This window comes from Tenebrio molitor, chromosome 7 (genome assembly GCF_963966145.1).
Source record: "Tenebrio molitor chromosome 7, icTenMoli1.1, whole genome shotgun sequence".
Lineage (NCBI taxonomy): Eukaryota > Metazoa > Arthropoda > Insecta > Coleoptera > Tenebrionidae > Tenebrio > Tenebrio molitor.
This window is the reverse complement of record NC_091052.1, coordinates 10,083,764-10,109,419: the sequence shown is the minus strand read 5'-3', so window position 1 is coordinate 10,109,419 and position 25,656 is coordinate 10,083,764. Positions and strand designations below refer to the sequence as shown.

At 37.0% G+C, this 25,656-nt stretch overlaps 1 protein-coding gene across 4 annotated transcripts in view; it reads right to left on the bottom strand.

Annotated features, from left to right (window-relative positions):
* Dop1R2 (dopamine receptor 2) overlaps positions 1 to 25,656 on the bottom strand; it is a 73,166-nt gene that overhangs the window by 40,051 nt on the left and 7,459 nt on the right. For 2 of the 4 annotated variants that reach the window (XR_011161077.1, XR_011161076.1), the window contains exons 1-2: positions 19,526 to 19,737; positions 15,414 to 16,604 (exon numbers count right to left, since the gene is read on the bottom strand). Coding sequence is in view for 2 of the 4 variants with exons in the window: in XM_069054653.1 (XP_068910754.1) it covers positions 15,414 to 16,579 (1,166 nt within the window). In the remaining 2 variants the exon portion in view is untranslated. Of the gene's footprint in view, positions 1 to 15,413; positions 16,605 to 19,525; positions 19,738 to 25,656 lie in introns of those variants that run through there. The other 2 variants (XM_069054653.1, XM_069054654.1) reach the window with 2 other exon arrangements.

The window sequence follows — 25,656 nt, the reverse complement described above, 5'->3', positions numbered from 1 at the left end:
TGTAGATTAAGAAAATTAAATTTTTATGGCCTCGATCCCTTTATGAAATTCTACGCCTTTGTGGAGCAAACTGACATTAGAAGCATCATCTAAATGAGCGCATTGTGCGAAACTATATTGCCGGAAAACGTGGGCGCGTGTTTCGGCAAAAATATTTTTTCGAAATAAAACTGATTCCGGTTCCGTTTGTATCATTATTCTGTTACCATTCAAGGCATTCTTTTGTTGGGATAGCTTGAATAAGAAAAACGCGCACATCTCCGTTGATTAAAGCTTTTTATTTCAGATATGGCCGGAAAGAAATTGGCTTCTTTGCTTTAAAATTATGTCCTGATAATAGTCGGGAAAGACGGATCTTTCCCCAAAACCGTGAAGTTTGGAACGTGCCGAGAAAGTGTAAAATATTATGCCCTGACACGTGTAAGCCCTTCTGAGCCCGCACCTTTAATCAAAGTTATATTGACAATCCCCGCAAAGTTTTCAGACAGAGATTTTTCAGCTAGATGTCCGGGAAGGCTCGAGTTAAAAATAGAGTCTTCACTATCAATTTTTGATCGGCTCCGGTGATTCCGGATTAAGTGCGTTGTAACATTAATCGATGTGTTTAGTAGACGAATTCTCTCTATATTAAAAGTTGTTGGGTCCCGTGCGTCGTAATAAAAACTGCTTCGTAGATGATTCGAGCCACCTGCTGAACCAGGATTATGGCAAAGACCCTGACCTTTAATCGAACCCTCCGCCTCCGCCTTCATTGTTGGCATCCGCTTCTTACATAACTCGCCAAATTCTGGTAATAGTCGACTCTTCTTTTTCCTATTTGCATAATAAATAGCCCCCGACGTTATGATTTATTCCGACGATGCATCCCCGTCGGTGTTATCAAAATTTCTCCCGAGCGCAACAATTTACAGACAGGATGGAACCGAGTTTTTGCAGAGTGGTCGAAGGGCACCCCAGATTAAAAAATGTGTTCGAAGGTGCGGTGCGGTTTAATCGAGGTCTTAGGTTAATGAGCCCTTAATACGGACCCTACCGCTCGTTTGTTCGAACAACGCCGTTAATGCTAATCTTATGGCGAATTATGCAGAACTAAATTTGGAATCGTCGGCTTTGTTATTAGAGTCGTTAACTCATTTGGCGAATTGCGGAGGGACCAAGAATTTTCTTCCACCGGCTCATTATGCAAAAATTTTCGATTATTTTTGTCGTCTTTAATAAACACGGAGCAGATGTGGGGATTACGATCGACAAACACCAAGTGGAAAATTCCAGATGAGTCCCTCGAGCTCTCAATAATTCAAATATCAATGTCCCAACGGACGTGGCGATGTGAAGACCACCGTAATTACAGTCGTGCCTTCACGTCATTACATAACAAAGACGTTGTAAACAAGTCGTCTTTCATCTCTCTGAAATGCCAAAAATTCCCGGCGCGTTTTAATCGCAAGTCCGGTCGACGTCATTCTTTCGATTAATATTTTCATGGAGTCAATTAAACGGGGCCTGATAGAACCCACGTCGGTTTCGCATTTTTCAGGCAATATTCGAGGCGTATCGGTCCAATAAACCATCAAGTGCGCCGATATGCTAACAGAAATGGTTTATGTGCGCACCGACAGAATTTAAAATCGAATATGGGCCGACTTCTTTGATGTTTCCGAGCGAAATCAGCTAAGTAACCACGAGGGAATAATATTAACAAAGGCCGAAAATCTGTTTATGCGAAAATATCCCCAAGGAAAAGCACCAAAGAACGGACGCAGCCGCCATACGACTCGTTCCAGTTTCGGCGACGATTTTTTTTTCACTCGTGTGGTTTAATTTTTCCCGCTGCGGGAAGTGTAAAAGTGTAAATTGCAAGTGGAATATTTACACGGACAATATGTAGCAGATGTCGATTCGCACGAGGTAATATAACGGTGGCCGTGTAACTGTGCGGTTCATCAAAGAGTGCTTGCGAACGGAAACTCTATACTCCGACACGTCCTCGACGAGTTTACTTTGTATTAAATCTTGAGCATATACTTTTACGCTCGTCTTGTTGCTCCTTTCAGCGGAAATGGTCATAATCAAACCGTGTTCGACTCAAATGAGTATTCGGTGTACTGAGAGGATACAAAAGAGTGGTGCAGACAGGTGTTCTCTTAACAGTCAAAGTCTCGCCCCCACAAAAGAATTTAAATGATGGCAAATATTTTTAAATAAAATTTGCCACATTGCCAGCATCCTCTTCGGACGTTTTAACATTTTTATATTTGACGTCTTTTTAAATTGTCTCTTACTTCAGTTCTTTTCAGATCTTATTAGCGTTATTAAACTGAGAACAAAAATGGTGGATGCGCCGGGAAATTCTAATTGCTTAGTGGATTTGTCAAGCATTAAAATAAATAATTGAGCGAAGTCTATCTCAAATGATCTTCTACTTAACTCAAGCAAACAAAAGAAGAAAAAAAGCAACACTAAGAAATGCAAAATTTAAAAAAACACAATAAAAAAGAAATAATTCGGCCATCTAATAATAAGGCAGCTCAACAATAGTAGATTATATCATCAAGACTAGAAGTGAATCTTTTTGTGCTAAGCCTAGAGATTGAAGACCGAGGCGAAGTCGAGCTCCAGGTAAAACTTTTCCAAAATGGTAAATGATCGCGATTTATAATTTTTAGTATCCTGAACTTTTACTAAGATAGCAGAGTTCAATTCTTCGATATCTCCAATTGTTAAATTGGTGATTTCATCGCATCGACAAGCGCCGGTCACACCTAGTATCAACCTAGTACAGTACTACTATACCCTACAATAATAATTTATAATTCTTCCTCTATATTACCTTTGTAACCAGATAATTTTCATCAGAAGCATTATGTAGAAATCATACACTTTTCGTTACTTTGGTGAGATTAGATACTACTTAGAGTTTGCCGCGATCTGCATCAATTCTGGATGCGTGCAATGTATTTCGTTTTCAATGGCATCGGACAGTTATTCGCTAAATATAATAAAAATTATCAAAACTTGAATAGCAAACGATTACAACTTACAACTGTAAACTGTTTACTTTTTAACACTGAACGACCATCTTGCTATTTTTGATTTTGACATTTGACTTCCATGGACACGCCCACACGGGCAGCTCGTGTTACACCACAGTGAAACCGGTTAAATATTGGATAATATTTACGTTCTTTTACATTGTTGTAAGATTGAAACTATAGAAACAATACATAACAATGTGTTAAATGCGATTTCACACACATAATGTTTTCTGTTTTTCACTTCACACACTGTTTTCTATTAGTTACCTAGCAACATAGTCACTGCGTTGATACTTCAGATTTCCTTTGAATTTCAAAATTTAGTTCTGAACGCAATTATAGAAAAAATATTGTGTTTTATTCGACACTGTCAGAATTTGAGAAATTTCTCCTGTGTGAGCGGATTTTGATAAATGTCACAATTTGTCAAAACGAAACGTCAAGCTAATTTTAAAGATTTTTAGCGATTTGGAGCCTTTAAGGGGCTCGTCGAACAAAAAAACGTTGTATTCAACTCGTTCTTGTGTAAATTGGGCCTTTTTTGGCATTCGTGGGCCTTTAAAACGCTCGTTTCACTCGCGCTTTAAACTGGCCCACTCATGCCAAAAAAAGCCCAATTTACACACGAACTCGTTAAATAAACTACTATTATATTTCATGTGTGAAGATGCTTTTTGTGCATTCAAAGGCTTTTGTGCATTCAAAGGCCTGCGTCTGGGGTAAAAGACCTTTTAATACACAAAAAATATACACTTCACGCACTTAATATAAAGATAACTATTTTGTATGTATTTGATATTCTAGAAATCAATTAATCAAAAATAACACTAAGTTATTTCTGCAATTCTTCAATTAAAGAATTGAAATTCAAATTTAAAGTACAATATGAAATATTGAAAATATTTTATTCAAATAGTTGCAGATATTTTTTGTTCAATTCATCATTGTAGATTCTACAAAACAAACCGTTTTTTGTTTGTAAAAGAGAAATTGAAATGTTCACTCAAAATTATTGCTAGCGCATCCATAATTTTTCAATCTACAAATTGCCATTTTACGATTCACATTAGAGATAAAGTTATGAGAGTGTTTGTTATTTTTGCCATAAAAAATTCACACAGTGTAGTTTTTACGTCTCGTCTGATTTGGAAAAAATTAAAAAAGACAATATTTTTTATTGATTATTTCTGGAAAGTCCACCAAACTCTTCACAAAAATTATCAAATTATTATTTGTAGAAATTGCGGATGCCCAGAGAAAATGTGAAAAATTAAGTCAGGTGAATTTTTTCACAACACATTATTTTGAAGAATGCATTCGTATTATTATAACAATTACAACAAAAAAAAAACACAATTGGGAAAGTAATTAGTTTACTGTTTACGAAAATGGTGGTTGCGACGGGAAACTGATTTCACATTTCCATATTTAATATTAATAATAAAACATTTACATAAATTGTCGAAAATTGGTAGTCATTTACAGATAATTTCGTTCTATTTATAAAATACTCTAGATAATTTTCAACGTGTTAAGTGAGCAAAACAGTATATTTTACAAATATGAAAATATTCTTTACTTTTTTTTGTCCCTAACAAGCAGTTAATTAATATTTTAATGAAATAAATCTCTGAATTTTGTACAATGATAAATGTGACACAAAATGTGCAATTTCATATGAAACGTAATTTATTACTCGATTACGATCAGCAAACGCATCAAATATACCGAGTGACTATAAATGATTGAAAATTATTTTGTTATGTTGGTAACACATTTGAAATCTTTAGTTGGCAACATCGTTGGCATGACACACGTAATTTTTAAAATTGAAACAAACGTCAAAAAAATCTAAATCGACAATGTACTTCGTGACTTAACCTAACCTAAATAGAAATGATTGACAGATGATGCACGAGAAGACTTGCACTACCAACTGCATCAGTGTTGCCAATCCACTATTTTCCTTCAATCATTTATAGTCACTCGGTATTATTATTCGTAGCATTATTGCTAATTTTAGTAATTCGTAAATTCTATACTTAGTTGCAGATCTTTCGTATCGACAGATTATAAAGTACTTTCCTATTCCTGATTGATAAGCAAGTTCCTGGAGACATAAATTTCACCGGGCATTAACATATAAATGAAATATTAAATTCTACATTTTCCTAATGGCAAGGAAGTAAATAACGGCGAACCAAAACACGCAAGCTTTATTATAAAATTGAAAATTCATTAGTCCCACGTTTCCATGGAATGTTGTTTTAAATCGGATTTCTAAGTATAGCAGGATCAGAATTAATAAACACAAAATTCATAAAGTTTTTATTTTTAGAATCATGAATGGACAACTTTAGTTCTCCGAGTTCGCGTGAGTCAAGACTATCGAAATTTAATTTAACAATTCAGCACATTCAGTAAAAGTCACAACGGATATCAAATCTGAAGCGATTTAAGTTGGTTGAACTCTCTTAGAAAAACTGTAGCACGAGGGAATTTCCTTTGCCACGAAAGCTAAATTATTTACAAACCAAATCATCACGTTTTATGTGAGTTAATTGTCTGCTTAATATTTTATTCGTTCATTACACAGATTCTTGAAAATTCTGCATAAATGTGGACAATATTTATCCAAAGGTTCGTAATTTCGTAGTCTGCGTCGATCGCGCTTGAATATTCATAAGCTCGTTTTTAACTGGAATTCATCGCATTTGTGTTATATTTAGAGGCGCATTTGAATAAAACAAGACCCATTCATAACGCCATTTACTCACCTTACTTTAGAGGCAAAAGAGTCGCAGCGAATTATAAATGTTTCTAACGTCGTAGCGTGCTTTGCAAATTTGCCGTCTATTATTCCGGTGTACCAACACTATTTAATTGATGTGATTACTTGGTTGCCTAAAAGCAAGGGGTTTAAATAATCGTCGGAAATAACCACCCCCGCGACGAATTAAAATGTTATTGGGAGATGACAGACATTTATAATGTCTGTGTAAAAAGTTTTGTCAGAGGGTAAAAGTCCAAATGTTTTATTTGGGAGGGTGCAAAGCTCGAGAAAATGCCTTTAATTCCAGCCAAAATTCAATCAGTTCGGATTTAAATGAAAATGAGCGATGTTCAGCACGCGTGAACGTGTTCGACATTAGGCCAAGATGAAATCGGCGCCTCTCGAACCGAATTCTATTGTTTGCCCGCCAAATTGGATAGATACACACCCTGTACAAGTCGTCCTTATTTGTCAGGAAAATTGAATCTAATCCCAGGGCAACTGACACGTCGTTGTCATCATTTCCCGCAACTGACATCACAGGCAGTTACCGGTTTCCTTTTGCACCACCCCCAATACACAAGTTCTCGTTACCCTCCGATTCCGCCGAGGGCCGAATTGGAAAATGTGACAATTACGAGTTCGGGTCCAGTTTTTAGTTTAACTTTGATTTTATTTAGGGCGTTCAAGTTTTACGAGCGTTTCCGGCCGAACTTTGAATTTAGTTCGTAATAAGTTCACGGAGCAGGCGTTATTGAAGGCTATGTTCTCATTAAATATCTGTCGTTCAAGTACGAACTTGCTGAGCCCATTAATCAAATACTGACTACGCGCTCAATATTGCCTCAGATAGCTATTATCACGCTGCTTAATATGGAAGTGTTGGTGATTACCATTTATTAATGGAAGCAAAAATCGTGATGATGGCAACGTTATAAATTAGTGCGCTTAAATTACACGTAATTAAGTAGAGACGAGTGGCCGGAATCGATCTTCGGCTACGACCTTGCTCAAGTGTCTCCGCGTTGGACCAAAAAATTTGTTTTGGTCTCCCGTGAGGACGTAAAAATATTTTCTTTTATTGGATGGATAAATCGGAAAACCCATGTCGGCATCTGGATGCCGTAAAACACATAAAAACTCAATAAACCCCAACGGTATGGTTCGTTCAAAAATTATTAATGATTCGACACATTTTTTTTTCTAAGGGTAAATTTGACCAGTAGATTTTACATCGCTCATATCTCACAAGACCCAAATATTATTATGACACTCCATTTACAATAATAATTTGTCAGAATACAAAATCACGGCAAACATTAATTTTCATTGGCTGCGAAACTGGTGGATGCGCCGGGACAATTATTTAACATATGTTTCGATATCTTCACTATCTGACAAGTTAGATTTTTATTGTTTTTATTACAGCAAATTCGCCGAAGGAAATTATATTTCTCCATTTCTAATATCAATAATTTATCATCATTAACAAAATTAAGTTTAAATAATTTCTACAAAATTAATTTAGAAGATGTGCAAATTGATTTTTGTGAATTCTGTCATAATGAATTCGATACTCGACGATACTCTGTTTTTGCTTTTAAAATCAGTCACAATGTTTTTTTAAATGGTGCATAATACCGGGTGATTTTAAATGATTGTGACTTTTTTTCTTAAGTTGGGAACATTTTTCATAAATTATTTTGGCAAACTTGATACCTTAATCAACACATTGGCGTACATACGTCATTTTGACATTTTATGTATTAATAAATTGTGTCAAATAGGCGAGTACGCCTATGTTTATATCAACTATCACATTAAAAAGCAGAATAACCAACAATAATATTACCAACCTATGAAAAAAGTCAGATTCATTTAAAATCACCCGGTATGGAGTTATTTGTGTATCACGGGCAAAAAGTGCATCTTTTTCGTCCGAGTCTGAGATTTCTGGCCGAGGCGCAGCCGAGGCTTGAAAAGAGGCGAAGACAAAAGAAACTTTTTGGCAGAGGTGCACATTAAATTTTTTAGGCTATCGCACGAACTATAAAGCAAAAGATATCATTGGAAAAATTACAAATTTGTTTTGTATCTACTTTTTCAAATAGATAAATTTATTAATATGTATGTATACATTAGCAATTTTTTTATACATACTTATTTACATAATTTATGGTTATCGGTTTTGTCGGTTTTATTGCTAATTTACTAAACAGACCACTGACGGTCAGCGTCCGAAAAAGTGCGTCCGTTGTGAGTAGGTAAAATTACCGTTTTCATTAAGGGTGCCTAAAAAACATTTAGAATTAGCGGCTTTGTTCAGTTTGAACAATTTTGAATTCAATGAAAAAACGCATTTCTCTATTTTTAACATCAATGATAAAAATTACCAGAATTTTTGTTGAAAGTTTGGTTTTATCTGTGTTCTGTTAGGCCGTTTAAGGATCCATAAATTGAAATCTTGTTATATTGATTGCTTTATCTTCAACTACAAGGACGAAACGTTATTAAATAATTGTTTGCAAAAATGGTGGATGCGCCAGGAGAATTTTCAACTAATATTAAGATATCTTTATTATGTATTTACTTTTTGTACATCGCAGCATCCTCATCTCTTCTTCCCATCGTAAATTTAGTTAACATAATTTATTTGCTTTGTGTTAAATCCTTGTTATCTTGCATCCTGCAACACTTCTTGACATCTTAGGTAATTAAGTAAGGATGCGTGGTTTGAATCGATTTTCAATTTCACTCTTTCTCAAATGTCTTGTCGTCGGATCCAAAAATTTGTTGTGGTCTCCCGTGAGGACATAAAAATATTTTCTTTATTGGATGTATAAATCGAAAAACCCATGTCGGCATCTGGATGCCGTAAAACTCAATAAACCCCAACGATATGGTTCCTTGAAAATTTCATATTATTAATGATCCAACACGTTTTTTTCCTAATAGAAAATTCCACCAGTAGATTTTCCTTCACTTACGCATAAGCCAAATATTGTGACACTCCAGCTGCGATAATAATTTATCAGGATTACAGGACCATCGCAAACATTGTCTCGTAACCACCGCCGACAAACATCTTTAATGACGATTTTATATTCAATTCGTAAAGATTTTACGACATGTCTCTTCAAATAAAACCAAAACGTATGCGTTTTGTTGTGAAAAATGAATTTGAGACGGTCGGCTATTCTTGAAGTACAAAAATGACAAATAGCTGCCAGTTCAATAAGCCAAGCACTTTCTTTTTGATTGGGCGATACGATGAGGGATAACTTTCTCCTTTGAATAAATCTTGTTGTGATATTGATAGATTGCTAAAGTTCTCCAGTAAGCATCTGACAAGCCAAAGTTTTAATTTTCTCGAACAAAAACATCTTGCATAAATTACTTTGATTGGTGTTCGCTTAATTACCGACCGAAAATTCAAAAAACAAATTTCCAAGAAGTTCCCGCTTTAAATAAGTACCGAAAGCGAACTGTTATTTCACAGTATTCAACTTGTCTTGTATGAGGCATGTTTATTACAGATAAATCATGATTTATAGCTTCTGCTTTCTTTATAACTAATTTATTATGCCGATCCTATTCTTTGGCGACTCTCGGCTGGAAAAGACAGCACCCACGCATACTATAAAAAACTGGAGGTCTTGATTTTTATTGGAAGCTCCGTAAAATAAATGTGGTCGTTTGCTCTGGTGAAACTACATTTATGCAACTAAGAACAACTAGAGATAAATCGGCGAGCTTGTGGTTGCAGGAAATAATTTGGGGGATGCGCCGGGTCACAACATCATTTTATTATTTTTTTTTGAAACCGAGACCTTTATCTTGCAAATAAAATACATTAATAACTCTTCTGTAGATAGATGTGGGTGTGTTATTTTTAAAAATGTGGAGGCGCCGGGTTGGCGAGTACCACTGTAAATTACAAAAATTGATTGCGAACACATTTACAACAAAAACACCTTCGACTTGAGGAAGTACGAATCGATCGGAATTAGCGCTTTCCTAATATTTTCCGGTGAAAAAGCGCTCCGGAAATTGGTCTTAATGTCAGTAGCCTGGAATAAACTTAAAAACGATTATTCACTAAAAAGGATAAGCCGTGCCACACCCACACCTGACCCTCGCAAGTTATAATTTCGCTCCTTTTCCAAACCCTGTCCGGTAGAGCGCAAACTTCCTCTAAAGTTGAGTTATGCAACCGGAACTAGTGTGCTTATAACAGACAGTTTGGCTAGGTTTTGTCCCTGAATCGGAGACGACGATCGCAAGGACGCTGCCAAACGTCGACCTGAATACACTTTTGGAACACACTCGGAATTTTAAATGTCACAATGACACACTCCATTTGGCAAATGCGAAAATAACGACTTGCGTGAATTTACCTTTTACCTTATTTTAACTATGCATGTGAGTGTCGCGATTACGGCTACTTCCTATGGTAACACAGTATCAATATTTTAGTGATTTAGACGAGAAAGCTCCGATCGGGTTCCACAAAGCGAATAGCAAATGAGGGAAGAGGTACGACTGCAATTTTCTCTCAACTAGTAGACATTTGGTATATACAGGTGATAATGAGCCCGACGGAATTGAAAATGCAACCCACAATACATTTACAAAGTAAACCTGGAGATTATCCGCCTCCAAATACAGCTTTACTTAGCAAATGTATTGTGGGTTGCATTTTCAGTTCCGTCGGGCTCATTATCACTGGTGAAATATCCTGTACTTTTGAGAGTATAATCCATGTGCCATGTGCCCTTTTCAACGATTTTAATTGGCTGAAATAGGGTAGCAAGGGGATAATGATATGTATGAAATTTGACAGATAAAAATATTTCTTTAAATTTCGCGACTTTAGGTTGAAAAGAAACTCCTACTAATCGTTAAAATACTAAAAAATACAGGAGGCAAAAAGCAACGCCAGTCGCGTCTATTAATCGATTTAAACGTTCCTCATTTATGCATTTAGGTATTACATTTACTCATCAAACTCGTGATGATTAATAATCGATGATTTGACTCGTAAAACCGGAGCAGCACATTCAACTACGGACTCATTTAATATTCGGTACGGTTTCACTGCTGGTTTTCATTGATTGCGAGTATATCTACCATTTATTATATTGCGCATTCAAATGAAATCCTGGGCTGAGTAGACGTTGGAAAAAGTAAACCGTTTAGAACAGTGTAAAGTTTGAATTTCCCGCCGTTTGACACGAATGACATTTGTTTATGTTCAGTCGGGACATAATTGAACATGTTTGTTTTCAGCAAAGGGTGCCCTTAGATACTTGCTTCGAGAATAGGAATCGTTAAGTTATTATATTTTTAATCTAAAACATTGCAAAGAAAGAAAAAAAGAAAGATTTTTTTGGCCCAAAATTTTAGGTTAGCTGTCAACATGCTTCAATTAATCCACGCTGTAAAAAAGCACAACAATTAACGGTTTCCAACGCCTTCCCAGCCCAAGATTTCATTTGAACGCGCGAATTATAACGGGTGACTATTAAAATTTTCACTTAGAGTTGGCTATGGATCATTCTTTGTTTTCCGTTGCACCTTAGACACTGACAAGTTTGACATTTCAAAACTATGATTCAATTGTACTGACTGACATTTGTCGTTCGTTCTTGTGTGTGTCTAAAGTAACAGAAAAAATAAAAACTCGTTCAAAGCCAACTCCAAGTGAAAATTTTAATAGTCACCCGTTAGTTATAATGACTCTATAGGACCAATAGATAAGGAGATGCAGGAACATATTTTTGACAGTTCGCATGCGCTTTACTTTATTGTCGGTACGATTGATTTGATAAATTATTATTAATATACATATATGAAAATATAAAGCAAAATTGAGCCAATTGGGATCTGGGACTGTGAGCGCGCGGATTCCCGTGAATTCGTTAAATTCCCGCAGTGGCGCCAGCTATTGGTGATCAGAGTACACCGTGTCATGAAAGTTAGCGCGTTGGAACCTGGAAAATGCTTCAATTACAAGACAAACAGCGTCGACAAGAGCAATCTTGACTGGCAAACAAAGGGAATATCGCTTCTCTTTTAACTTTAAAACACAGAAAGGATACATTTGCAAATTGGAATCAAAGCCGTGCGTAGCAACAAAGACAGAGTCGGCGAGAGGAAGGTGCGAAAATCGTCGTTTCCTACCCTCACGGCACAATTCCTCGTTAGACTCCGTTCATTTATAGTCCCGCGAAAACGTAAATATCGAAGCGACTCAAAGGAAATCCTCGTTTTGGTTACGGTAAATACCCGACTCTGGCTGAATTATCCTGATAAATTTGTGTACGCGTGTCTGCGAGAATTTATAACATTTACCTAACGGCGCCGCTTTATGTATCGCTGAATGAGACGTTTCAGCTGAAAACGCGCCTTATCCAATCACTTCAACCAGTTTCGGTGCAATTAACCGAACGCATTTCAGACCGAGCCGCGAAATTAACGTTCTGCCACTTCCAAAGCTCGATCCAAGCTCAGATGCAGTCAAAATTTCTCTATACACCAACGTCTGGAAATCTCAAAGTTTCGCCGACATCGAGACAAGTTGATGCCATCGCGATTAAATCCCATATCAACCAGGACAACTCCCTGTAGTGAGCCATTAAAATTCACCGTTGTGTTTTCAAGTTGTGAAATCTGCGCGACTAACTTCCGACCATGTGTTTTGCCGGAGTACTCGTAAAACCCATAACTCCATTTTTATGCGTTTCATGGAAGCGAGATAAATTCGTTGTGTTTTGACTCTTTTTCCATTTGCTTCCTGCATGTCCTTTTTTCGTTTTGCAAAAAATCAAGGTCCTGACCCACTCTTCAAGATTTATGACTGCGTAAGACCGCACTCAACGAAACCGTCATTTCTCGAATTAAACATGGCGTACACGTGGTCACCTTCGTTACGTCCATTGTCACGAAGATCCTCGTTAATTGAGAGTGGCATTTTCTTGAATTCTCGGACACCGCTTAATTGAAACGTCCAACTTTAAACCGGCAACCATTAATTCGGTGGTGATCGTATTAGGATGTGGGGCGAAACATGTGGTGTCGACGTCTGAATGCCTCTGGTTCAGAAGTGGCCAGGTCATAACGAAAACCCAAAACATCAAACATCATTTATAACACCTCCAGACGTAATTTTGCGCCGCTGTTGTTGTTTACACCGCTTATTTGGCATCTACCTGCGTTATGAAAGGTTTCGTATTATCTAAGGAAACCAATCGCGGGAAAGCGCTGATTCACTACGAACAAAACGAAACTCACGACTAAAACTAGGACAGAAACGAGCCGAAAAATATTTTCAGATGGATTTTTTGGAAATGTAAACGTGCACCCGTCCGTTTTCTGTTACGACATAAATTTAAGAAATGCGAAACGCGAAGCGTCATTTTTTTCCGGAGAAGCTGACAAATCAAGAGCACCATTTTTCCATTTGCACTGGAAACTAAACGGAGGGAAATTTTCCAGACCCAACAGATGGTTAGAATTTATCAGCAGCAGAAATTGAACATGGCAATGCGAACCTAATATCAATAACAACATTGTGGGGTTCCTAATTTTATGCGAGCGAATTTAAAGCCGGCGTCTGGATATTTCTGGATCGGGAATATTTGTTTTATTAAAAGTATCCAGTGGCAATAACATGATTGCCTCTGTAAAACCGGGGAGTCTGGGAAAGTTATCTCTTTTAAGGAACGTGTTCTATCTAACTCTATAGAAAGTTTTAATGAGTTTATTAGCAAGATTGGTGTACTAATGTTAAAAAGGTTCAAGAGAAAAGTTGAATTCGGTTAGTGCGCACGACTATCCCTTAATTAAATCAGCATATCGGTTCCATCAACGCCGGATTTTTTTAACACGACTGGAATTTCAAATTTTTCATTTCCCTTAATGACAGACCAAGTGAATTCAATTTTGGCCAATCGGACAAGTCCAAATCCTATCAAGAGCTTCCGCCAAATTGCTCAAGCACAAATTTAACGTGAGATAATCGAATTGTTTGGGGCTCGAGGCGTCAAACATGAAGGATGACGCGAAGAAATTCTGTTCCATCCAGTTGGTTGTTTTTCGTCATTTCACAGATTAAACTACCGTCTGGTTTTTCTCGACGACGTAAATTTTCTGTGAACATTGCACTTTATTCAAGAATTTATTTTACACTAAGACGACGTAATAAAATTCAGTCGACAGGATTATACAGGAAAATATTTTACAAGTGGAAAGTGAGTTGTTTGAGAAAATTTTCAATATAGAGTCTCCAATAAAGCAGTAAAATACTTTCTAAATGAAAAAGTATAGAAGCTTCTGTCTGTTAAATCGCAGAGGTTTATTGTGCTGGAACAAGGAGAGTAGTCGTAAAATTTTATTGCATCTTGAGATATTTTATGCAATTCGCCATGCAATTTTGCCGGTCCGGGGAAAAGAATTTGTGTTTTAAATCAAAGGAACGACGAGGATCTTATGTGAGAGCAAGTTTAGAGAAAATAAATTCGAAAATGTATAATTCGATAGAGTTGTCCGTTTGACAAAATGGGTGTCATTATGGCGAATTGATTTTGTGGGAGGATGAGACAAGCTGATTGTTTTATTGAGAGGACGTGTCCTAGTGCGGACGTCAATATTGTTTCAGGAAGTGATAATTTTCGAATGTTTTCCATTTGAATGAAAGAGAATGGCCCATTTGCAGCTTTTCGGAGCGGGACGGCATTTAAAAGCAACCGTTTAAAAGTGGATGAATAGTCGCGTTATAAATTTTCAAGCAAGTGAACGTTTTCACATGAAAAATGTAATAATTTTTGCGATTCAAAAATCCGTGGAAAAAAGCAAGCGCCGTCTGCAGCAACAATCGCTCGTTAATAAATAAAAATGTCGGTCATTTTTTGAGCGGCGAAAATAATTTGCTTACGCTGCGCTGCCTCCCAGATCATGATTATGTCTGCGGGTGGTTGGCTATTATACCTCGTGTTGGTCGATGGTAACAGATTGTACCAGATCGATACTTTCATCATAAAGCTCGGTGGTGGTTGCATCAGGGGTGTCGCGACAAGAAACCCCATTAAGGTAGTCATCTGTCAGCGGAAAACGTTCGAAAAATATAATAAAGCATCCACGTATTCCAGAGACGAAACGGCCGTTTAAAATCGAATGGAAAAATTAAAACGACATCTATTATGGAACAGTATGTGCGATCGGACGTAAAATATTAGTGCCAGTAAAGGTCTTTATGCTTGGAGAATATAAAGAAGTCGTCCCGCAAACAAATAAAATTTTTGTGTGCCTCTCCGTAATCTTCAATCGCTTCCACGCAATTTTTATCGGCTGCAATTTAACTTTAGTGCGTTCAATGTGGCGTAAAATGATTGTTTTAACGAAATTTAGCGATGGTAAATAAAGGACGGAACGGCAGGCTGAACGTTATAATTACATTCTACCACCGAGCGCGAGCTTAGCCGGATCTTTACTGGAGCCATTAGGACTAATAGTTTTATCTCAAGAATTAACCATCGTCAAGCTACAATTTTTAGCCGGCAACATCCACTTCCGTTGAAGATAAATAGCAAATTCATGCGTCTTACCTTCTGAAGTCTCTGCTCCAGCAGGCGTAAATGACAGGATTCATGCTCGAGTTGATCCATCCGAGCCACGTGACCACGGCGAGGACGATCTCTTCGTGCCAGATGCACTGGAGGCAGAACCCGGACAGCAAATTCACAACGAAAAACGGCAACCAACACACGATAAACACTCCCATCACTATCCCCAAAGTCTTCGCCGCCTTCTTCTCTTTAGCGAACTTGGCCAGTTTTCTGCTCAGGGAGAAGTTCTTGCTGTGGGGTCCCAACCTCGTCGACGCCATCCTCGACAGTCCGTTGTTCTGGAGCGCCGTCAGAGGTTCGTCTTCTTGGGTCGAGTACAAGTGTCTAGTCTCGGGGTTGGGAATCTTGCAAGTACCCCCACGGTGGATCCGTAGAGTCAGTTCCAACTCCCCCGACCCCAGCAGTACTTGTTTGGTACCGAGTCTGAGGGATCGAGTTTGAGCAACCGCAGCGCGATAAATTCGATAATACGTGAACACCATGACGAAGAGCGGCAAGTAGAAGGATATCGTCGACGAGAAAATTAGATAACCTAAGTGTTCGGTGAAGGGACATTTGTATGCCGGGATCGGCTCGGTTCGCACAGCTCTCCACCAAACGATCGCAGGGAAAGAAATGGCACTGGAGCAGACCCAGACCGCCGCTATGAGGAGAGCTGACCTGATCCTGGTCATTCGCATGGGATATGTTATGGGATCAGTGATGGCCCAGTAGCGGTCCAAGGAGATGACGCACAAGTTCAAGATGGAAGCGGTGCTGAAGAGCACGTCGAGAGATCGCCAGATGTCGCACCAATCGGTGCCGAAGAACCACGTGTGCTCCAAGACCTCGTAAAGGGCACTGAACGGCATCACCACCAAGCCAACCAGACAGTCCGCCACCGCCAGTGACGTTATGAAGTAGTTGGTGGCGGTGTGGAGATAACGCTCGCGGACGACCGCAAGGATCACCAGCATGTTTCCGAAGACGGTGGTCATGGAAAAGAGGAGCAGGAGGGACACCACCACGGCGCGGTCTTGCATCAGGGAACTCCATTGCTCCCAAGCGTCCCGCTCCGGGTTAGAGCTGTTCGACCAGTTCATTTCCGGTAAAGTCAAGTTTATGAGCTCCCAACCAGGCAGGATTAAAAAGTCAGAGCCGTTCATAGCTGCGGTCGAGGCGGCGACACTCCTGCAATGAAAAGCTTGTTAAGCTCGAGCTTCACTGTCTCGATCATTTTACGTGAAATTAGAAATGTTGCTGATGTAATGTTCGACGGAATTCGTCTGGTGTACCTATACTGTGTAAAATCGTGTTTAATCGGTTACCTAAAAACAAGGCGATTTGAAGCAATGTATGTAATTCGAATTAAAAAATGTAACAAATAATTAAAACTAAATCGCCCACAACAAATTTCGACTAAAATTTAATTGAAAAGTGACACAAGTACGCAAACCACACAAAAACAAATGTACTATCTCAAATCAAGTGTGAGAAGACGATGTTCCCGCATGAGCGCATTTTTTAAAGCACGAGCGACGAACGAGCGAGTGCCTATAATTAATGCGCGAATGAACGGAAGATGTCTTCACGCAAGTGGTTCGTATAATATTTTTTGTACGAAAATTAAATTAAATTTTTTTGTTTTAAAACATTAAACATAAACGAACATAAAACCAAGTAGGCAGTGATCTTTGGTTATTGGAAACAATTGCTTCACTTGGTATTTCAATTTTTGCAATAATTTGTGAATTTTGTAGGAACAATTTTCAACGATTATAAATCTTGCCGTAATTTTTTAATGGAAGAAAACCCAGGGAAGTTGTATTTTATGAACTAAATTTTATTATTATCAAGACAGATTTTTTTTTAATGCCTCAAAGGGCCAGTGTTTTTTGCAATTTTTACATTCGAGTCGACCGGGAAGCACTCGTTTCGGAGCGAGCTTTGGATGTTGGAAGCGTTGCTTTCAAGGCTATGAGTACAAAAATACATTTTTACTGTTGTGTCATGCAGACACATGATTACTCCTCTTTCCTATTTCCAAAATATTCCAGCAAAAATGTGTAATTTTTCTTTTAAGTAATTGAAAGATTTGATATTTCAAATATGTTCCAAAATGTTTGTCAGTTGTACCGAATTGCTGTGTTTACCTTTTTTAAATATTTATTTATACAGTCTGTCCCAGAACTGTCTCCCCATAGAAAACAGACATGTGCTGAAAGCAAAAGATGATTAAAATAAATTTTCTTGTAGCTCACATAACCGAGTTATAAGGTTTTTAATTTCACCAATCGCAGAAGCTCGTCCTCAGGTATTACTAAAAAATCGGACAGGTTGCTAGACAGCAAAAACAATTATTGATATCGCAGAAATCAGCGAAAAATTTACTAGAAATTTTGACGTTTTCTGATGTGGAATCCCGGCAACGCAAAATTGCGGTCATTCTACCTTAAGTGATGGTGCTCAACTCTGATTAGTCAAATTTAGGATGTCTTTTCTCGATTATTGCTTGAGATAGGACTTTTTTTCTTTAAAATTCATTTACATTTATCCAAATACTCCCTTTTTTCTCTGGGAAGGCACTTCTGGGACAGCCTGTATATTATTCTTGCAGACCCACGATTGCTAAATGTTCCCTTTCAATGGTAAAACATTACAATGAACATTACATTCTATTTGTTCTGCACTTGTAAACGTCAGTTTTACAAGTCACTGTATTCATTTTGAAAATGTCTCTTAACTGGCTAGCCAGTAAAATTTTACAGCCGTGCTGATATGAGTGTCGTGCGTTTCCAAAGCAATACGTGTAAAGCTCATACGATTTTTTTTAATATTGGAATTTTTAATAGTTTGTAAAACTGTTTACAAGTGTGGAACAAATAAAATATTCAACAATACACGCAAGGTAACGGGTTTTACTGGTCTTTAATATAGATTTATGCAATTATAACCTGCCAGAAAGAGATGAATTCGTCACCAAGGTAATTACTAATTAGAGTCATGATTAAATTGAATAAGGATGTCGTGATACGGCCCATTGTCATTATCTTAGGTATGGGCGATTCATTAGGGTCAGTTTAAAATATTTATTATTAAAATTGTTCTCAGTTAATATCTACCATATGATTCTCTTTTTTCTCCTCCACCCTCTCATTATAGGTCACAGTAACGGGCGCAGCAGTTAACCGCTGTGCTTTAGTTAGCAAAAAACAAATGAAAGCTTTTTGCATTTGTTTTTTGTTCTTAGCTTATCGGCATCGACGAAACAAATAATTCCCATAGGCAGGTTACGAAATGTGTGCCAAACCTTCAATAATTTTAATCGGATAACTTCAAGGTTTAGGAAAAAATATTTTGAAAAAAACATACATCAACTTGACAATATTAACTTGTCAAGTTTCAATCGGTACCTTACATAACAATTTTTTTGAGAAAAAATTTTTAAGTACTTCAAAAATTTAATTTAATTTTTAATGTAGATTTTTTTAGTGGTTTATTTAAAATAGAAGGTTTATTTTAATAGATCAAACAATTTAGAAGATTTACGGCGGAGAATTCGCGCTGAAATGGAACAAATAAACCCTAACATTATGAGCGCCAAATTGTTGGCCGGGGACAATTTGAATTAAATCTTATTGTTATCCTTAGATGTTTGTGTGTTTCTGTTTGAAGTCAATTAAAATTCTTACATTAAAAATTAAATTAAATTTTTGACGTAAAATTTGTCATTTTCTCAAAAAAATTGTTATGTAAGATATCAATTTTTTTGTCAGTCGTTTAGGTATAGGAAGGTCTATCAGAAAGTGAAGTAAAAAGTGGGGGTTGTGTTAAAAAAATAGGTGATGACGTCATTGCCCAAAATACAATGCCGTCATTTTAGTTGCATGTGGCGGGGTGGCATTTTTCAAAATAAAATCGATGTATCCGAGGGATTTTCTTAAAAATATCATAAATATAAGCCTGTTATGAATTTTGTTCCAAACTTTATGTTCACACTGTATAACATACATATGCAGATAAATCGCAAGCACCTACGATGTGAAATAATCCTGCATTTAAATGTTAAGAATTAAAAGAGTATGTGGTGTAAAACTGGCAATATTTCTCACCTTTTCCCTCCCACGTTGCATATTTGTTACTGAATTTTGCAAGTTGCAAAAAAATTAAGTGTATAAGTACGTCATCAAATAACCAAAATCAAAGATCGTAAACCAATTACAAATTGTTTTATGTCGCAACTTAACAAGGAAAACTTTATTGGTACCACTCGTAGATATGATCGATCATAATAAGATCTCGCGTTATATTGAAGTTGATAATAGCTGTTTGTATCATAGGACCAGTAGATAAGGAGCTATTTACCAAGAACATATTCTTGACGGTTCCGTTATGGGTACTTTTGACAGATTATTATTGATAACTACGAAATGCAAATATACAATAAAATTGAGCCAACTGTGAGCTGGGACTATCAGCGCGCAGATTCCTCTGAATTCCATAAATTCCCACTGTGGCGCCAGTTATCAGAGATTAGAATATCCTCTGTATAGTGAAAGTTGGATTTAAGCTCCGATGTAGTCAAAATTTCTCTATACACCCACGTCTGTAATTCTCAAAGTTTCGCCGACATCGAGAGGTGAAGTTGTTGCCATCGGGATTGCGATTAAATCCCATATCACCCACGATAACTCCCCGTAGCGAACCGTTGTGTTTTCAACTTGTGAAATCTGCGCGACTAACTTCCGACCATGTGTTTTGCTGGAGTACTCGTAAAACCCATAACTCCATTTTTCATGGAGGCGACATAAATTCGTTGTGTTTTGACTCTTGATCATTTGCTTCCTGCATGTCCTTTCGTTTTGCAAAAAATCAAGGTCCTGACCCACTCGTCAAGATTTATGACTGCCTAAGACCGCACTCAGTGAAACCGTCATTTCTCGAACATAGCGTATGTACACGTGGTCACCTTTGTTACGTCATTGTCATCTACGTTAATTGAGAGTGGCATTTTCTTGAATTCTCGGAGACCTTTAACTGTAACGTCCAACTTTAAACTGACAACCATTAATTCGGTGGTGATAATATTATGTGGGGCGAAACATGAGGTGTCGACGTCTGAATGCTTCTGGTTCAGAAGTGGCCAGATCTTAACGAAAACCCAAAACAAATGTGTTGTAAAAAAATTGTGAGTTGTAGAGGTGTTGGATTCTCTCATGGGCTATGACCTTGGAAATATCTGCGGAAAGGCGGAGCGATAAACCAGTGAAAAATCTGTAAACTAAAACTGAAAACCTTGACTACTTAGACGAGAAAGAGACGATCTTTTCCGATCAGTTTGTAGCGCCTACTTCAGACGTTTGCGCAGATATGACTCATAACTCATGAGACAATCTGAGACCTCTACCTACCCTATTGTTGTGTTTAACTTTTTCAAATACTGAGTGTAATTTTAACATTGTTTTTGTAAGTACTTATTTTTTTTTGTAATTATAGAAAATAAATGTATTTACAATTGAAGGCCTTCGAGTTGATCCTCCTTTATTTACCCTTTCAGTCCGAACAACTCTGTTCATTACGTGATTCTATAAAAGGATGTATCTGGATTTGAACAATAGAATATTTCGTAAGGTATTCATTCAGACCCACTATTACTAAATATTCCCTTTTGATGGTAAAACATTACAATAAAATAACCATTTTATTGCTACCAAAGATTATTTATACTCTTTTTTGAACTCACTACCTTCGAAATGGCATTTCGCGACCGCATAGTAGTGTGCGAAATCGATGTTCGCGCACTACTATGCGGTCGCAGGCTATTTTGAAGCACTAGTACGCGAAATCGACATTCACGCACTAGTCCTTTAAAATCATCCAAAAAAAACAATGTATGTTTTTTACACTGAAAGTGTATTTAGTAATTTAGTGTATCTTTGTTATTGTTTGGAAGAGTTCGAATCTCAAAACTATGTTTTGTAGACTTCATTTTGTCGAACTGTGTGCAAAAACTACAGACTTTGTTTTCCTAATATTAAAAATCTGCAAACGAGTTTTCATGCAAAAATGATGGAGGCGCCGGGATAATCCTTCATTAAAATAACAATATCTCTGTTATAGCTCGAGCCAGATCGAATCTAAACACTGCGTTTTATACAGTTAACTGTAGTGAATCGAATGCGAGAAACTGCATGACTCCATCGCTGTCATTAGATAAGAAATCAGCAAATTTATGTAATGCGAAAATGGTGGAGGCGCCAGGATTTGTCATGATTAAAAATAATGATTTTTGTTGCCGTTTCAGCTACATCAATTCTAAAACCTGTGCTTCATGGACTTGACAAATTCGATGCAAAAAAAACTGCATGACCACGTTTGTAAACATTTATATGTCACGATTTATGCGATAATGTCGCATAAACCCGGAAAATTTATAGTTGATTCGTATTTTTGTTCGAAATAAAATAAAATCGATACGAACGGTAATAAAATGATAGAAAATGTGAAAATGATTATTAGAATCATGATCAGAGAATTCTGATTAGTTTTCCTAGGTGCATCCACCAATTTGCGTCTCGTTGAAAATATATAAATAACGAACGGACAAACTCGTTTGAACAGGTAAATTCGGTGAATAATTTGCGGTTAAATTTAGGTAAATATTGAGCCAAAGCGTGATTTACATTGTTCTAATAATAGTCCAAGGATAATGACGTAAAACTTTGGTATACATTTAATTACGACAGAAACATAAACGTTCGCTTATAAGGCATATCATCAAAGCGTGTATCTACAGCAATAATTAAATTTTGGAAGTTAAATTTACCACAATACCTGAGAGGTTTCTTATTACAGTTATTAATTATTTGTAGACGGAGTGCGCTTATAGATTGCCTGGAGTGGCGCTTTTGAACTCTTTAATTTAATCACGTTATAAACAATTGTTTACACAAACGTGTAATTTTCGTTACTGACGTATTTCATGAAATCTATAAAAATCACGAATTGTTTAATAATAAGCTAAATACCCTCGGTATAAAGGTTATCATTTAATAAATTAATTTGAAATTGTGATACGTAAACAAAGGTAATTATTGTTTGTGGTAATAATGGACCACACTTCGACCTACACAATTTGGATATTTTTAGTATCTACGGAACAAAGGAGCAGCAAATACATTGTTGAATTTTTTCTTGGGGTTCAAACCTAATTACCTTCATTATTCCCTACACATTTCCTTTTGTCTCCATTTTTGTCCCACATTTAGCCTTCTTCCATTGAGGGTGTCGTTGTCGTTAATATCAACAAGAAAATTGTTTCTCATGGCAACTGTCATCCTTTTTCAACGAACAAAACTATAATTTTTACACAATGACTACTTTCCACGGAGTTCGGTCAAGCTGAAAGATAACACTCCTGAATCAAGTGAGAATGTCGTTTCCATTCGCCTGCTCGCACTAATTTTTCTTCTTGTTGGCACACAGGTAATTTCTCTTTTCTTCGCAAACTCGAATACATTTGTTTACTTTGTTATTAATGAGGGACCAACGAAGATGGACAGACTTCTTCCGTGTCGTCCTGGCTGGTAGTCTCATTAAAGAGAAACTTGTATTTTTTTGTGTCGAAAGGAAATGTAGATAGGAGGCGTAATTGTGCACTCTGCTGAAGTGGTGTCACTCTTATTCCCTCACTAATCATTCAGTTGTGTCCGGAAGGCATCTGCAATTTAAAAAGTTCAGTTGTCTCCAGATCGCCTGAATCATTCATGAGTGGTTCCTTGCGAGGTGTGCAACGTTTACACTATGACACATAATAAATAACCGACGTTCAGATAGCGTTAAACCTATTCATTACATCTAGTCGAAAATAAATGTGCAGACATTCATCAAGGCACCTGTGACGAATTCTGGGGTTATTTTGCGGCTTGAACGGTTTGTTTCCCTGCAAAAGGGAGGCGTTTCGAGTCTATCAAAGTGGAAAGTATCGCCCCGTTCAGTCTCTCTCAAAGCTTGTGATCATCTATATGGATGTTTAATTTCATGCATACTCTTCATCATCATTATCGATTGGGGTTTAAAGGAGCATGGCCACAAATAGATCTCCATCATGATTTTTATCATGCATTCCCTCCATTAAACCACATCTGGAATTTAGGTCAGACCATTGTCCCACATACAACAAACCTGTACACCCACACTTGCACCTACGATTTCAAACAATTGCTGCAAATTTACGACAGATGATGAAATTCCAGACTCATCGATTAAACCGTCGCACAGGAGAAATGTTGTTTTTCATTTTTGTTGATTTCATTACTGATCGCTGCCGTCTGACAAACCGGATCTTGCTCCAGACCGGTGTGAGCAGCGAAAACACAATATTGAAAAAATCGACGGCTTACGTTGATATCGTTTAATATTTGAGAGGATTCTTTTTCAAATTTTGGTGTGCTCGAAAGCTCTGGAAATAATTTAGAGCTTGCAGCACTGCTCTGTTGAGATGCGTATCTAAAACTTTCACCGACGCAACCGCTGCAGTGAGGATAAAAGATGAAGGAGAAGCCGGTGGGATCATTTTTTTGTAATTGAGTCGCATCACGATGAAGTCGATTCTGAATCAACACATTAAGGAAGAATCTGGAGACGTTCCAGTACAAAAAGTATCGATTGGCAAGGAGAAAATTTTAGAATTCCGGACGTCACAACAACGTAAACAGTTCGACAACAGCCCTCGTTATAAATTATTAATGGGACTTTCGACAAAAAGAGACCGCCAATGGATAATGTACCACGGCAAACAAACAAAAGTCCCTACATCAATTGACTAATTTACATTTAACGAATTTAAACTGCTGTAGCCGTTTCATGTGTTGAAAATGTTCCATTTGTTAAGTGACGTTCGAATGGTCATCAATTAAAGGATGGTGAATTAACAAGCGGTAAGCTTGTGAATTTATTAATAATAAATAGCCCGGAAAATTATACACGGGAGCACGGAACCTAACGAGGAATTTCCTGTCATAAATAACCGGAAAAACTTCACGGCTCTGCTACCAGTAAAGTTTTCCTTGTTAAGTTGCGACTTAAAACAAGGACATTTTGTAATTGATTTACGACCTTTGGTCTTGTTTGTTTGGTGGTGTACTAACACACCTCATTTTTCTGCAACTTTCAAAATTTACTAACTTGCAGGAAAGAAAAGGTAAGAAATATTATCAATTTTTACAACGCAAAAGCCTTTAATACTTGAATTTTTCCTGCATTTACAACAGGATTATTATAAATATTGTTCACATGATAGTTGTCTCTGATTTATGTACGTACTTATAAATTTGCCTCCTTTCAGTTCGGGATTTGTGCTAGAAGAGAAAAGAAATTTGATATTTTGCACTTGGCACTTTACAGTTTTGATCGTTTATATCTTCCAAAGTGTAATTTACGGTGTTCTGATTTGATTAAAACAACAATGAGTCCTTTTCCGAGCTACATTCATAGGACATTTGTTATTAAGATTGATGTGTAAATAGTTATTTACGAAATGAGTGCGAGAAGACATTTTTCGCGCATGAGCGCATTGTTTGAGGCACGGGCGACGAAGGAGCGAATGTGCCGAATACGTCTTTTCGCATCGAAGTTCGTACAATATTTTTTGTAACGAACATTATGTCTAATTTGTCGTATACCCCTTAATCTTTAGTCAATCGAATTAATAGCGATTTATTTGCACTCTTTCGAAATTTTCATCATCCAAATTGGAGAAATGGCGTTTTATAAACCAGTGTTTATTATTATCAAGTCAAATTATTTTCAGAATGCTCAAAAAGGCCAATTTCTTAACTAACGCCGTGGATGAAGTCATACAGCTTCTTGTATTCTATTTGTCACAATTTTATTAGTAGATTTTATCTAACTTTAGCAGTAAGAGAGGTATGTTCATCTTTCTTGCAAAAATGTCTTGGCGTCTTCTTAACTAATGTTGGGGATGGAGTCTCCACCATTTTTTCATAAAAATGTTGCAGATTTCTTAACAACTTAATCTCTTCAGTTTCTGCATTGTAGTGGTCACAATGTATTATATTAGAAACTATTTCTAGATTTTATTAGGTGAAACGAGGAGCTTGGTGTAATTATTTTGTATGAAATAATATCCTGGCATTTAGTAACAAATGAAACATAAAATATTATTTTTAATAAAGGCAGGCAGGAGAGAAAGTAACGAAACTGGGATGTAAGAAATAAATTA